General features: G+C 36.1%; 2 protein-coding genes across 2 annotated transcripts in view; one reads left to right on the plus strand and one right to left on the minus strand.

The window, feature by feature from the left end:
* LOC115968102 (3-oxoacyl-[acyl-carrier-protein] synthase II, chloroplastic-like) overlaps window positions 1–6,274 on the plus strand; it is a 37,768-nt gene extending 31,494 nt beyond the window's left edge. Inside the window, exon 21 of the mRNA XM_031087341.1 lies at window positions 6,256–6,274. The gene's annotated coding sequence lies outside the window, so the exon portion shown is untranslated. The remainder of the gene's footprint in view (window positions 1–6,255) is intronic.
* Window positions 6,275–11,515: 5,241 nt separating this feature from the next.
* On the minus strand, window positions 11,516–13,252 carry LOC115968103 (tyrosine/DOPA decarboxylase 2-like). Its single transcript, XM_031087351.1, has one exon. The coding sequence runs from the start codon at window positions 13,250–13,252 to the stop codon at window positions 11,732–11,734; it is 1,521 nt and encodes a 506-aa protein (XP_030943211.1). The 3' UTR covers window positions 11,516–11,731.
* Window positions 13,253–14,276: the final 1,024 nt, after the last annotated feature.

Consider the following 14,276-nt stretch of genomic DNA (forward strand, 5'->3'; position numbering starts at 1 on the left):
ACTTTTTTAGGCTTGAGCTTCATGATTGGTGTAAAAATAACTCAAAGTTACTTCACCTTCATGTTATATTCCATGGAACATTATCTTCGCTTTCACCATTTGGGCTATTTGGTTGGGCTGAAACTCTTTAATCTTTAAAGGGAAGCTCATACCATATCAATCATCTTCCCTCACGTTGACTTGAATGTCCGATTGTGTCCCTGTTGCACTGATATTGAAACACTGATTCATGTTCTTCGTGATTGCTCCTTTGCACGACACATTTGGTTCTCATTCTCATCGCACTTACTTATCTCTGACTTTTTTAGGCTTGAGCTTCATGATTGGTGTAAAAATAACTCAAAGTTACTTCACCTTCATGCTATATTCCATGAAACATTATCTTCGCTTTCACCATTTGGGCTATTTGGTTGGGCTGAAACTCTTTAATCTTTACAGGGAAGCTCATACCATATCACATTTTAAAACAAAATGCTATATCGCATGCCACAGAGTTCTTCTTCCTCAGCTCTATTCCGGTGTGGCAACCATCCCCATCATCACCCACTTCAACCAGGTGGTGTCTAGCCCCTCCATCTTATGTTACTATCAACATAGATGGAAGCTCGAAAGGGAATCCAGGAATGTCCGGTGTGGGTGGCGTGTCACGTTTGGCCACTGGCGAATGGCTGTGGGGTTTCTCCTTGCACCTTGGATTTACCAACAATACCATGGTAGAACTTTGGGGTATTAGGGAGGCTTTGCTTCGAGCCTAGGACAACGGTCACCGCCTAGTGTGCCTTCAAACAAATTCTCTTCTTGCTACTAAATGGTTGAATACTAATGTGGTTTACCCTATGGAGTTTTCTAACTTGATATTGGATTGTAGGTGGCTCCTCAACAGGGATTGGGAGGCACATGTTAAGCATGTGTGGAGAGAGGCAAATAGCTGTGCGGACTTACTGGCAAAGAGGGGTGCATCTCAGTCTGAAAGGGAAATTTTGTATGATACATGCCCTGCCTTTTTGTGGCAATGTTTATTTTGGGACTCCATGGGTTTTGTTTCATCTCGGAGTCGTCACGGTCAATAATGGTCTAGTTGTCTTGCTTTTTGTTTTGGTACCAGCTATTAGCTCTCATCGGGTTGGTTTATGGTAGTAGGATGTTCTGTTGTGTCCTTCGCTGTTTGGTGGACTGTTTATGTGTTGTTCTAGCTTGGTTTAGTGTCTATGTCTTGCTTTATGTACTATAGTCGAGTTGTGCTTATACTATTTATGTTTATCTAATATATCCTCTGTTTATGCCAAAAAAAAAAAAGGCGTAAGGGTGTAGGCCTTAATTATTGTTATGAACATAACTCAAAAGCTAGAAATTTCTATGGTGTTGCAAAATTTATGGCTAGAAGATGAAGGCTATGCATGAAGAGATGAATTCTTTGAACAAGAATAAGACTTATGACTTGGTGAAACTTCCTAAAGGCAAAAAGGCATTGAAAAACAAATGGGTGTTCAAGTTAAAGAAAGATGGTGACAAGTTAGTGAAGTATAAACTTGATTGGTGGTCAAGGGTTTCATTTAGAAACAAGGGATTGACTTTGATGAGATATTCTCTCCAGTATTCAAGATAAGTTCCATCCGGGTAGTTCGGAGATTAGTAGCCAGCTTGGATCTTGAGCTTGAGCAACTTGATGTGAAGACCACTTTTCTTCATGGTGATTTGAAAGAAGAAATCTACATGGATCAGTCAGAGAGATTCAAAGTGAAAGGGAAAGAACATATGGTTTGTAAGTTAAAGAAGAGTTTGTATGGCTTGAAGCAAGCTCCAAGACAGTCGTACAAGAAGTTTGACCCATTCATGGTGGGTCACAGGTACACAAGGACAAATGTAGATCATTGTGTGTATGTCTAAAAATTTCCCAGTGGTAAATTTGTTATTCTTCTACTATATGTAGATGATATGTTGATAGTAGGACAAGATGCAGGTGTGATTGGAAATTTGAAGGAGGATTTGTTTAAGTCATTTGATATGAAAGACTTAGGTCCAGCAAGACAAATTTTGGGTATGTAGATTCTTCGTGATAGGAAAGCTAAGAAGTTGTGGTTATCACAAGAGAAGTATATTGAGCAGGTTCTTGAAAGGTTTAGTATGAAGCATGCCGAGCCAGTCAGTACACCTCTTGGTTCTCATTTCAAGTTAAGAAAGAGATCTTGTTCTTCATTAAGAAAGAGAAGGGAGACATAACATCAACTATTTATTCCTCAGCAGTTGAGAGTTTGATGTATGCTATGGTTTGCATACGATTAGATATAGCTCATGCAGTTGGTGTTATCAGTAGGTTCACAGTTAATCCTAGCAAAGATCACTAGGAAGCAGTGAAGTGGATCTTTAGGTACTTGAGAGGTATCTCTAAATTGTGCTTGACTTTTGGTGATTCTAAACCAATTTCAGAGGGTTATGTAGATGCAGATTAGACAGGTGACCTTGATTGTAGGAAATCTACATCGGGGTATTTATTTACTTTTGCAGGGGGAGTTGTATCATGGCAGTCAATATTGTAGAAGTGTGTTGCCTTATCTACAACTGAAGCTGAATATATTGTAGCTAATGAAGCAGGTAAAAAGATGCTTTGCTTGAAACGATTTCTCCAAGAATTGGGTTTGACACAAGATGGGTATGTGGTTAATTTTGATAGTCAAGTGCTATAGACTTGAGCAAGAATTCTATGTACCATTCACGCTCAAAGCACATTGAGGTGAGATACCATTGATTGAGACTAGTTGTTAAGCAATAGTCATTTGAATTAGAGAAGATTCATGGAGGGGGAGAAGCTAAAACTTTGTGTTGGGTTGACTAGCATGAATTCTAACTAAAGACTTGGGTTGAAGATCTCCGTAGTGGGCTAGAGGGGGAGACTGTTGAGTGCGTGACACCTAGTGGGTCTAGCCCACTTGCTTGCCACTCTTGTCAAAGCTCATTTATGAGCTTGTCTTCTCAAGCCCCACAAAATCAGCTTTTGGTTTAATGCAAAGCTGATGCAAGACGTGTCTAACATGTTGAAGGAAGGAAGAAAATTGGGTGAAGCAAAAATGCAAGGGTCATTCAGCCTTTAATGGAAAGCTGAAGCAAGAGAACCACTTTCGGCCATTTGTGTGAGTTCCAGAGAGAGCAAGACATAGAGAAAGAGAGAGCTTCAGCTTGCTGAGAGGTGCAGTTCGAAGAGATAGAGAGAAACACAATGAGAGTGTGAGAGAGTGAAAAAGAAAAATGAGACATTTTTCTTTGTTCGAGTTACACACAAGGAAGATAAATTGGTAGAGTTCTTATGGAGTTTTTAAGTGTTGCAACCATGGAGAGTTGGAATATTTAGAAGAAGATTTTGCTACTGGTTTTGTGGTGAGATTGTATTTACTCATTGAGATTTAATTTGTTGTGTATCCAATTTATTGTGGATTCAAGTTTAGTACAAACTTGATAGTTGTAATTTTTATTTCATAGTGGATAATTTTTGGATCTGTCCCATTGTTTTTCCTTCTACACCGGAGGGTTTTTTACGTAAGATTTGGTGTTCTTGTGTGGTTGTATTTATATAGTGCTTGCTGGAATTTTTTTTGTTTTCATGATATTACTATTGCTTGGTAGTTATATATTTTAATTCACACATAGACATAGAGGAGATTTAGGATTTTTCCCCAACAGAATTCAATTAAAATAAAATGCTAATACTTCCAAAGAAAAAATTCTTAAGCCACACCTTTTATAAACATTTTTTTTTTAAAGAATAAATAAATTTATATATTATATTAATTTATTTCGAAGGTGTGTAATCATTCTATTGAATATAAGGCGTAAGGGTGTAGGCCTTGATTATTGTCATGAACATAACTCAAAAGCTGGAAATTTCTATGGTGGTGCAAAATTTATGGCTAGGAGATTTATGAAAATATCTATGTTGGCAATAATGAATTTGGTTATCCTTACTCTTGTTGACGTACAAGCTAATGACCGCAACCCTGACGATCCCTTTGACCTTCATATTGCTCAAATAAAATTTATTAATTCCCTTATATATGCATTTGAGATATGTCATGAAGTTAGTGAAGACGATCGACATGCTATAACACTTGAAGCTTGTGCTTTTCGAGTGTTTGATCACTTTGTGGAGGAGAATAGGTTGCCAGTTAACCACCATGTGGTTGAAGTTGCTTCAAAGTGCTTGAAATTATGCCTCGATAAGAAACATATAAAGCCTTTTCGTTTGGAAGCCTGTTTCATAAAATGCTATAAAAAGCATCTAAAAGAACATGTAGAGTATAAGAAACAGGATGACGATCGTAACAATGACCATGGAGTGAACCTAAAAAAGAACTAATTTTTTTTACTAAGAAATAGTATCCAATTAGCTTCGAATTTATTCACTAAAGCTATCTCTCTTCCCCCATCCCCCAGGATATTGTACCATTTTTTTCTGAAAGAATAATGTAATGTACTCATGCATGCATGAACGTTAAATTTTTGAGCAACCATTACCCTTTTTTTTTTTTTTTTTTTTGAGAAGGTAGCAACCATTACCTTATATATAGAAACGAAGGGACTCTTAAGTTATTATATTTGTTCATGATTAGTAGTTAAAGGTTCCTTATGAATTACTTATGTTCTATTGCCATAGAATGTTTGACGTTGTTTGTTTCTTCTACACGAGTCTTGACATTGTGATAAAAGAGTTGATACTCGTAGAATTTTTATTATTTATAGCTCATTTGAATATCTTATCTTACTATGAATAAAAAGAGAGTTTTTGTTTGTGTGTGGTGTAATAAAACACATTAACCTGGAGGAAAGATGTGAAGGAGAAGCGAAAGTCAACTGTTTGTAGAACTACATGTGGCCCTGGAATGGAAATTCAAGTACGTTCATGAATGCATATATACTGCTTATAAAAATTTCTCAATTGGTTGTTTGTGTATATTTTTTTTTCTTTGTTCTTCATTTGTCTTGAAATTTCACATTTTTCTCTCTCTAAACTCCTATGGTTTTGCTTCTGCAATTAAAGAAGAAGTTACAAATACTAACTTTAGGACAGTTTCGGTATAGGTAGGCTAATCAAAGTATTAAGCTCTATCTAAAGTCATATATTACATTATTGATTATTGAGTGGGTTTATTTTTATTGGCCTCAAATTAAATGTCTCATCATAATATGCAAAAATCCATTTTTATTTATTTATATGAGAAATGTTATGTTCACAATATTTTCACAACTAATCTTAAGTTGTACGTAAATTGTTACTGGCTGTTTTTGGTGGCAAAACTGTATTTTTAATGATAAGTTCAAATTAAAACCAATAATAACATACTATTTAAGATTTATTGTGAAAGTATTGTAAAAATATTGTGGATGTATAACACTTCTCTTTTTTTATTCAATCAAATGTCATTTATGTTGTCTTTTCATAAATGAGTAATAGAATGAATTGAACTTGGCACACTCTAATATTATTTGTTTATCGAATGAACATTTTCTGTATCATAAAATGTGTACCACTCCCTGTATTACCAATAAAAAATTGACACCTGGCAGCTTTGTTTTTTTCCTTCTCAACTAACGGGAGAGGCAAACGTTACTAACGTTAATGCCTCATGGTTACAGTTCTGAAGATGACACACCCAGATCCTAATCTGTTTCATTTTTGAAACTGATAATGATTAATGAAGTTTTGCATTTGACTCCAATCTTGTCTTTATCAATTCCCTTTTCATTCTTATTAATTGTTTGCATTATTATTGGTCTAACATCATCACGATCATCTCTTTTTTTTTTTTTTTTTGTGAGAAGAATCATCACGATCATCTTAGTGTGAAGTCTGATCCATCATTACATTATCACTGCCTTACAACGATAGAGAACTAACATTTACTCTCTGTTTTGGTTGTTATGATAAGTGTGGTTGCTAGATTGTGTTTTATGTGTTTGTTGAAATTCTTGAATTAGGTTAAGGAAAAAAAGGATACAGTTGTTAATTTTTTGCTTAGTCTTGATCATATATTTCTATGCTGCAATTCTCATATCTGATATGCACGGCATTGGTACATAAGTTTTAAGCTTTTCTTTTTAATTTTAAGCACTCATTCTTCTCTACAAACTTTGATTCTAGCAATGTTTTAGCATAGTATTTTTCCCTTAAGAAACTGAGATGCTTCATCAGAAAACTTTTGGTATAAACTTAATCTTTTTTCTTCCCCAATAATCAAATCTTGATTTCTTTCACATTTTTTGAAGATATATGCCAAGCTAAGATGATGGACAGGTTGATATATTGCTATGGGATTACAACGAGGCTGCTGTGTGTACACTGGATATTTGCACAAGGGAGGAAAAACACCAAGCATGGGTTCAAGGGATAGTTGTTTGATTAGGTTGAAGAAAGTTTGTTGGTAGGGGCTTTCCAGTTTCATGTACCAGACCCAAAAAAAAAAAAAAATGTTGCTAGGGATACTTATACACAAAACTGTTTAGTGGTTTTATCTTACATTTAAAAAAGAAGCAGAATTACAATGCAAATAAATGTTCATAAGTTCCAGAGATTTCTCTGAAAATAAGTATTCTTCTTTTGATAATTCTCTGAAAATAAGGGGTGTTTGATACATTTAAATACATGTGTTTTGTTGATTGAAAATATGTGTAGAAATACGTGCGAGTAAAAAAGTGTGAAAATACAAAAAAGTATGTGAATATACGTATAATATTGTTTAAAAACTGAAAACATGTGTTTCAGTTGGGCCAAAATTGGAAATTAACTCTATTTTTCCAATTATATAATTAGTATGAATGGTTCTGAAACTATATTTTTAAATAATATCTAGAGTTTCTAAAACTCGATTTAGGACTTTTAAAGCAAGTATTCAAACTCAATTTATAACTCAACCCAAAAGAAACAATCAAAAAAACTGATATTAGCCTGATCTGATGGTTAGGACGTGAGACACGGCATGGACTCTTCTTTCGTCACAAGTGCTTTCTTTTGCTCCTTACCAGACCTCTCACATGGCATGGACTCTCTTCTTTTGTTTGTTCTCTTCAAAGTCTTTTTTGGTTCCCATTTGTGAAGTGTGAAGTATGTGGAGTGAAGCAAGTGTATTTTGGTGATTGAGTGTATCTTATAAAAGTAAGTGGTTGTCGTGTGTATCTAAGCTAGTGTGACTTGTGAAGTGTGGAAAATTCTTAGATAGTCCAGGAGTATAGTGAAATGGTGCTCCCTCTTCTCACATTCATTGTGAACCTCATCATGAATTTAATGAGCGGACCCCACCATCAATGTGAGAGGAGGGAGCACCATTCTCCGTGCTCCGGGAGTACCTAAGAATTACTCGTGAAGTGTACTGTCAACTCTTTTTTGTTTTTTTGGGAGAAGTGTACTGTCAACTCAATTGTTCTCTACAAAGCCTTTTTTGGTTCCCATTGATGAAGTGTGAAGTATGTAGAGTGAAGCAAGTATTTTGGTGATTGATTGTATCTATGTGCCCTAAGGGCACACATTAGTAAAATCCTATTTTCAAATAAAAGTTTGTTCACGTGTTGTCTTCTTTTGCTCAAAACTGAGCTGTTTGTTTTCCCATCTTCTTTACCACTTCTTGACGAGGGAAAACAAATTTGGCTGTGTTTGTTTCCGTGTAAAACCACTTTCGGAAATGTTTTTCTGTAAATGTGTGTGTTTGGTAGTTATCGAAAATTGGGTCAAACTGAAATTGTTTTCAGCGTCGACCGTAAACTAAGGCTCACGAGCGTAAAAGCATTTTCGTTTTTACTTTACCTTCAAATCACTTCCAGAAAAAGAGAAAGAAGGACTCATAGACACAGTCTGAGAGAGAAAGAGAGAGAGAAAGAAGGACTCACAAATGCGCCCCAACCTCAGACGTAGTGACGAGATCGCACCGTTAAGTTTGCACCGCCAAGTTCTCGATTCGCACCGCCGATCTCTCTCTTTCTCGATCTCCCTCTCCCTTTTGAATTGAAATCCACCGAACACCACCACCGTTGAGTTCAAGTTCCGTCAACGAGTTCCCACTCTCAAAATCCAACCGGACAAGGATGTGTACCATCCCGACAATCCTCTGATCGTCACAATCCAGATCTCCAACCCCGACACCGCCTCATCGCTCTTGCTCGACTGAATCGGTTTCAAAATCAGGGTCGTCAAGAAGCTCGATTCTCAATGGTTCGCCACTCACAAACCCTTACCTGGATCGTCACCGATCTGCTTTCTCGCCAATCACTCTCTCGTCGATCTGCTTGATCTCTTTGATCTCTAATTTTGTTGTTGTTGTTGTGGTGGTGTGGGTGGTGGCGTTTTGGTGGTGGGTTTTGTGTGGATAGTGGTAGATTGTCTGTGGGTGCTAATGTGTGGCTGGTGGTGGATTTTCTGATATAAAATTTGGTTGGAAGATGAGAAAATGGCTGAGAAAGTGTGAAAAATTTTGTAGGAAAATAGCATTTTCAGAATATTACCAAACACTGAAAATTATTTTCTAATATAATTTTTAAAATGCAACCAAACACTAGAAAATATTTTCCTTTCCCGAAAATATTTTCACTTGAAAATATTTTACACCCGGAAAATATTTTACACTGAAACAAACAAAGCCAAAGTTTAGAGGGGACACGTGCAAGCTAAGGGCCTGACTAGCTCCTTAGCGCATGACATTGCAATCCCCATTGGTGCATGTGTAAACTTACTAAAAAAGAAAAAATCGAGTGAGATGTGTGAGGGGTGAGGAACACGTCACATACAAATCGAGTATTTAAGAGTTGATATATAAATTGAGTTTCTAAGACTTGATTTTTAGGTGGACATCACGTGATAAATCAAGTCTCAAAGACTCGAGATGTTATTAAAAAATATAATTTCAAAACCATACCTACTAATTATATAGTTAGAAAAATAGTATTAATTCTCAATTTTTACCCTCGACATCTCAGTTCTCTATTTTTTCTCGATCTCCTCTGCGATCTCTCTCTCCCTCTCTCTTTCTCTATGGAATTGAAAAATCTGATTCATATCTGATGTTCCGGACTAAACACTGAATAGCACATGCACAACAGTAACTAATATTGATTAGCTTTGCCTTTATTTGCCTTTATTTGTTTGTCCTTTTGTGTAATGTTAATGTTTTATATTTCTTTAACTACACTCAGCGACTGTCCTCAGACTAGTCTGACCTGTGACTTAGACTCAGGCTCTTATCTCTTGTCTTTTCTGTAACTGTGCAAGCGTATGTAATTGTGAAGTGCACAAGATATTATAAAATACAATATATATATATATATATATATTAGGCAACTATATCAAAATATGAAAATTCGTAGGAAGGAGTCGTAAAATTTTATTTATTTGTGTTTTTTTTTTGTTATTATTTTTTGTAGGGGTAAAATTTCCAAAGCTAATAATGAGCCTTGGGCCCCGCACGGAGCCCAACCACGACCCAAAGGTAAAGCTCATGGCCCAATCTTGTGGAGCCCAATTTGTTTTAAAAGACATCCGAGGAGGAATGTCTCCTCGGACACACAAATATGGGCCCAATGTGTGCCCCCTCCACAGTGAAGAACCGTCCCAGACAAACGTGGGTAGTAGGATGAGCCACACACAGCAGGAAAGAGGAAAAGGTAAGACGTCCAGAGAGAAGCCACAACTGCCGCATTAAATGCAGGGACGCTACTTTTTCAGCCGCATTAATGTGGAGAAGACAGGCGAACAGTGTTACATTGGCCAGTGCAACTCACAGAAAGATAAGGTGGATATCCGATGGGACAGGCACTCAAGTGAAGGTCCAGATGGTTAACAAGTGTAAGGTTCTTATCAAATTAAGGAGGCTATATAAGAGAAGGAGATCCCCAGACAGGGGGATCAGAGAATTGAGGAAAAAGAGGGAGAGAGAGGTGAAAGAATTCTGTAGTCTGTAACTAGAGCAAGAGGTGCACTTATACGTCTCCTCGGACCTATATCCTGTGAACTTAAATGGAATATTCTCACGTTCAGTATGTTGCATGGCATACATCTAACTAACATTCACTTCGTCCAGCCCTAGTTCTGTAACCCGCTCTCTACAAATTCATTGTCTAGGGACTTTTGGGCCAGAACCACTTACTTGCTGGGCCTGGGCCCCAAAAACTGCCCCTACATTTTCAATATATGATTTTTTTTTTTTTTTTTTTTTTTTTATAAAATTGTGTAACTTATGTTTTTTAAGGAATATTTTGAAAAAAATTTCTAGAGTTGCCACTAGCATGGCATCAAATTGCCACATCCCATGCACACTAATTTAAGTGGCCCACAATTATAAAAATACTAATAGCAAACCCAAGCAATACATATGAATAAATAATTATTTTGTATTGTAATATAATGTATAATTTTTTTTTCTAAAAATGCTAATAGCAAACTCAAGCGATGCATATGAATAAATAATTATTTTGTATTGTAATATAATGTATAATTTTTTTTCTAAAATTTGTTGAAGATAAATTGTTCTCCCTAAAAATTAAACAGTTTCTATTCGGTTCAATTTGGTCCACTTCGGTTCAATTTGGTCCACTCAGTAAATTTCAATCCCCTTCCGTCTATATTAGACTAATTAGGCCTTAAATTGATTCTATTTGTAGATTGCTTTTTCAAGTTTAGCTCAAGAATTCTTTTTTTTTTCTTAATTTTTGGATTGAAAAGTATGAAATATAAGCCCCGAAAATGCAATAAAAATAATAAATATTACATTATAAACACACAATTTGGTCCACTCGGTCATATTATAAAATACAATATATATATATATATATATATATTAGGCAACTATATCAAAATATGAAAATTTGCAGAAAGGAGTCGTAAAACTTTATTTATTTGTGTTTTTTTTTTGTTATTATTTTCAATATATGAATTTTTTTTTTTATAAAATTGTGTAATTTATGTTTTTTAAGGAGTATTTTGAAAAAAATTTCTAGAGCTGCCACTGGCATGGCATCAAATTGCCACATCCCATGCACACTAATTTAAGTGGCCCACAATTATAAAAATGCTAATAGCAAACCCAAGCAATGCATATGAATAAATAATTATTTTGTATTGTAATATAATGGATAATGTTTTTTCTAAAAATGCTAATAGCAAACCCAAGCGATGCATATGAATAAATAATTATTTTGTATTGTAATATAATATATAATCTTTTTTTTCTAAAATTTGTTGAAGATAAATTGTTCTCCCTAAAAATTAAACAGTTTTTATTCATTTCAATTTAGTCCAATTAGGTTTACTTCGGTTCAATTTGGTCCACTCAGTCAATTTCAATCCCCTTCCGTCTATATTAGACTAACTAGGCGTTAAATTGATTCTATTTGTAGATTGCTTTTTCAAGTTTAGCTCAAGAATTCATTTTTTTTTTCTTAATTTTTGAATTGAAAAGTATGAAATATAAGCCACGAAAATGCAATAAAAATAATAAATATTACATTATAGACACACAATTTGGTCCATTCTATCTAGGCCAGTTATAAATAAAATTTTCATCAAACGACAGCCACATAATAACGAATTATTTTTGTCAATAAAAAGATATATTGTAGAATAAAATTAAAAGCATCTTACATATATAGAAGATAAGCTAGGGACTGTGCATGGCATCAAATTGCCACCTCATGCACGCTTATTTTACTTTTATTGGCAACTAAAAGCAAACTCAGTGTGACTAGTGTCAATACCTTTACACTAGTTTTTGCTGAGTAAGGCATCTGCATGCTCTTGAATAACCTTCCAAGCCCTAATCACATGTCTTTCCTCTGTCAGAGTTGCACCTATAGCACACCGGATTATGTATGCTCCATCAACCACAGTGGAAGACATGTACACATTCCCTGACTCATTGATCGACTCTAGCAGCTTCTTGTTTAGCTCATTTACTGGTTCCACATGATTAGCCACACTGATATCATTTGGCCATGGCAAAACCCTAAAGCAAACCAAAGCGAAGTTTCTAGGGGCCATAACTTCGAACCTATTATCGTTTCTTACGAGTTCTTCAAAAAGCTTAGCCATTTTGACATGGCTTCTCAGGAAGTTTCTGAGGTTAGCCACGCCATAGCTTCTTAGCACAAGCCATAATTTCATGGCTCGGAATCTTCGGCTCAAGGTTATTTGCCAGTCTTTGTAGTCCACCACTAGTTTTGAATCTGTGGCCTTATTTCTCAAAAACTCTGGATTAGTTGAGAGAGATTTTATCAAGGCACTTGGATCCTTCACCCAAAGGCAGCAACAATCTAGAGTTGTAAGGAACCATTTATGTGCATTCAAAGTAAAAGAGTTTGCACCCTCAATCCCATTAATGAAATGACGGGACTCTGGGCAAATGCAAGCACTTCCAGCATATGCAGCATCAACATGAACCCATATGTTAAAATCTTTTGCTACTTCACACAATGGTCCTATTGGATCAATAGCATTTGTTGAGGTTGTCCCAACTGTGGCACATAGAAATAATGGGACTAGCCCAGCTTCAACATCTGCATGAACTGCATCTCTTAGAGAGTTTGGGCATAACCCAAATGAATTTGACTTCGTAGTTTTGATGGCTCGGAAGTTCTTTGTGTGGATTCCAGCAATTTGAGCTGCCTTTTGCAGTGCACTATGTGTTTGGTCAGACCCATAGACCACCAACTTTTCCAACTTCTCACTCCCACATCGGTTTAGCATCTGATCCCTCGCTGCAGCTAGAGTACACAAAATGGCCTCACAAGTATTCCCTTGCAATACACCTCCACCATTGCCTTTGAAAAGGAAAGACTTTGGTAGCATAAGCATTTCTCCAAGCCAATCCATGACAATACATTCTAGCTCAGTTGCAGCTGGTGATGACATCCAATTGAATCCGACTACATTAAAGCCAGTGCTTAGAATTTCACCAAGAAAACCTGCAGTGCTACCACTTGAAGGGAAGTAGGCAAAGTAATTAGGACTCTGCCAATGTGTGATCCCAGGTATAATATATTTTTGCACATCTTGGATGATGGTTTCAATTGATTCAGGATAATAGGGGGCAGATTCTGGCAAGAGTTTTTTAAGGTAACCTGGCTCAACTTGGCTTAGGACTTTGTAACTCTCTATATTTTGGTAATAATCAGCAATGAAGTCAATCAACATGTGGCCTTGCCTCCTGAATTCCTCTAGGTCTAGAGGGTTAACCGTCATGTGTGAATCATTTTCAAGTTCATGATCGAGCTTGAGGCTACCCATATTGATTGTTTTGAGTAGCTTTTTTGCAAAATTAAAAGTTGCTCTATGAAAAATAAAGGAGAAAAATCTATGCAGAATCTAAGTTTGCGCTGGTTGAGTGAGATATGATCAATGGCAAGAAGGGCTTATAAAGAAAAGAGAAAGGCAATTAATTCATTTGAAAAAAAGAAATGCTGAAGTTGCTATCATACATATTTATTGCAACCTAGCTAACAACATACATACACTTGACAACATACATCTCACTCGATTTTTTCTTTTTTGGTAAGTTTACACATGCACCAATGGGGATTGCAGTGTCATGCGCCAAGGAGCTAGTCAGGCCCTTAGCTTGCACGTGTCCACTCTAAACTTTGTTTTCCCTCCTCGAGAAGTGGTAAAGAAGATGGGAAAACAAAGAGCTCAGTGTTGAGCAAAAGAAGACAACACGTGAACAAACTTTTATTTGAAAATATTGAGTTGACAGTACACTTCCTTCTCCCAAAAAAAAAGAGTTGACAGTACACTTCACAAGTCACACTAGCCTAGTCGGCAACCACTTATTTTTATAAGATACAATCAGTCACCAAAATACACTTGCTTCACTCTACCTACTTCACACTACTTCACACTTCACAAATGGGAACCAAAAAAGACTTTGCAGAGAACAATTGAGTTGATAGTACACTTCTCCCAAAAAAAAAGAAAAAAAAAGAAAAAGTTGACAGTACACTTCACAAGTCACACTAGCTTAGTCGGCAACCACTTACTTTTATAAGATACACTCAGTCACCAATATACACTTTGCTTCACTCCACATACTTCACACTTTACAAATGGGAACCAAAAAAGACTTTGCAGAGAACAAACAAAAGAAGAGAGTCCATGCCATGTGAGTGGTCTGGTGAGGAGCAAAAGAAAGCACTTGCAACGAAAGAAGAGTCCATGCCGTGTCTCACGTCCTAACCATCAGATCTGACTAATATCAGTTTTTTTGATTGGTTCTTTAGGTTTGAGTTATAAATTAAGTCTTATAGACTCGATT

This window comes from Quercus lobata, chromosome 11 (genome assembly GCF_001633185.2).
Source record: "Quercus lobata isolate SW786 chromosome 11, ValleyOak3.0 Primary Assembly, whole genome shotgun sequence".
NCBI lineage: Eukaryota > Viridiplantae > Streptophyta > Magnoliopsida > Fagales > Fagaceae > Quercus > Quercus lobata.

What these genes read in the sequence shown, in the direction of transcription:
- LOC115968103 (XM_031087351.1), bottom strand. Translation starts at nt 13,252, where the DNA reads ATGGGTAGCCTCAAGCTCGATCATGAACTTGAAAATGATTCACACATG.